This window comes from Propithecus coquereli, unplaced genomic scaffold, assembly GCF_000956105.1.
Source record: "Propithecus coquereli isolate 6110/MARCELLA unplaced genomic scaffold, Pcoq_1.0 Scaffold1058, whole genome shotgun sequence".
Classification (NCBI taxonomy): domain Eukaryota; kingdom Metazoa; phylum Chordata; class Mammalia; order Primates; family Indriidae; genus Propithecus; species Propithecus coquereli.
The window spans coordinates 43,525-44,707 of record NW_012134503.1 but is presented as its reverse complement, the minus strand read 5'-3'; the positions used below and the strand labels follow the sequence as shown (position 1 = coordinate 44,707).

Sequence of the window (1,183 nt, the reverse complement as noted above, 5' to 3'; positions counted from 1 at the left end):
AAGACTTATAAAACTTCTCACACCCTGGAGGATTTGAACCGTGAGTTTGTGAGATTTGCCGACGCTCAATGGAAAAATCAGGGGCAAACTTTATATTCTGATTTTATCACTTCAGCCAGAGGATTTTTTGAAATTGTTTTTTCACACTGTAGGAGTTTGTTCAATGACAAAAAATTAGTACAATACTTAAAAGAGAGTTCTTTTGATGCTGTGTTTCTGGATCCTTTTGATCTGTGTGGCTTAATCGTTGCCAAGTACTTTTCCCTCCCCTCTGTGGTCTTCACCAGGGGAATGTTTTGCGGTCATCTTGAGGAAGGTGCGCAGTGCCCGGCTCCTCTTTCTTATGTTCCCAGAATTCTCTTAGGGTTCTCCGATGCCATGACTTTCAAGGATAGAGTATGGAACCAAATCTTCCACTTGGGGGAGCATTTAGGTTGTTCCTATTTTTTTAAAACTGGGTTAGAAATTGCCTCTGAAATTCTCCAGACACCTGTCACAGCGTATGACCTGTACAGCCACACATCAATCTGGCTGTTGCGAACAGACTTTGTTTTGGACTATCCCAGGCCCGTGATGCCCAACATGATCTTCATCGGCGGCATCAACTGCAACCAGGGAAAGCCACTTCCTGAGGTGAGTTGTGTCTGTTTTAGCTCATGAGGAATTCTCTGTCTTTGGACATTAAAAAAAGAAAAAAGATTCCTTCCTTACCTGTAATTCGTCATTTAATTTGTTGGATTTGGAATTCCTTCTATTTTAACGAATTATTTTGTGCCAGTTCACTTAATTGTGGGTTAGCAGATAATATAAATCTGCCCCGTTGATGTGTATGTGTATACAATCGATATACTTGTATGTAATCTTTTGGCTGTATTGTTTGTAAATAGAAATGGGGTCTTTCTGTGTTGCCCAGGCTGGACTCAAATTCCTGGGCTCAAAGAATCCTCTTGCTTCAGCCTCTGGGCAGCTGAGATTACAGATTTTAGCTAACATGCCCCACTAGAAGGCTGGATATATATATATTTTTTTAATACAGGGTCTCATTCTTTTGGCCATAATGGAGTGCAGTGACATCATCATAGCTCACGGCAACCTCAAACCCCTGGGCTTAAGCAATCCTCCTGCCTGAACCTCCCAAGTCGGTAGGACTACAGGCCCGTGTCACCAAGCCCAGCTAATCTTT

The 1,183-nt window shown here is 42.2% G+C and overlaps 1 protein-coding gene across 1 annotated transcript; it reads left to right on the top strand.

Moving 5' to 3' along the window:
- Nucleotides 1-3: 3 nt before the first annotated feature.
- LOC105811909 (UDP-glucuronosyltransferase 1-8-like) lies at nt 4-660 on the top strand (the record flags this gene model as incomplete). The annotated part of the gene is made up of 1 exon (XM_012646206.1): nt 4-660. A coding segment is annotated over one exon (657 nt), but the record flags the coding sequence as incomplete, so codon positions are not given.
- Nucleotides 661-1,183: the final 523 nt, after the last annotated feature.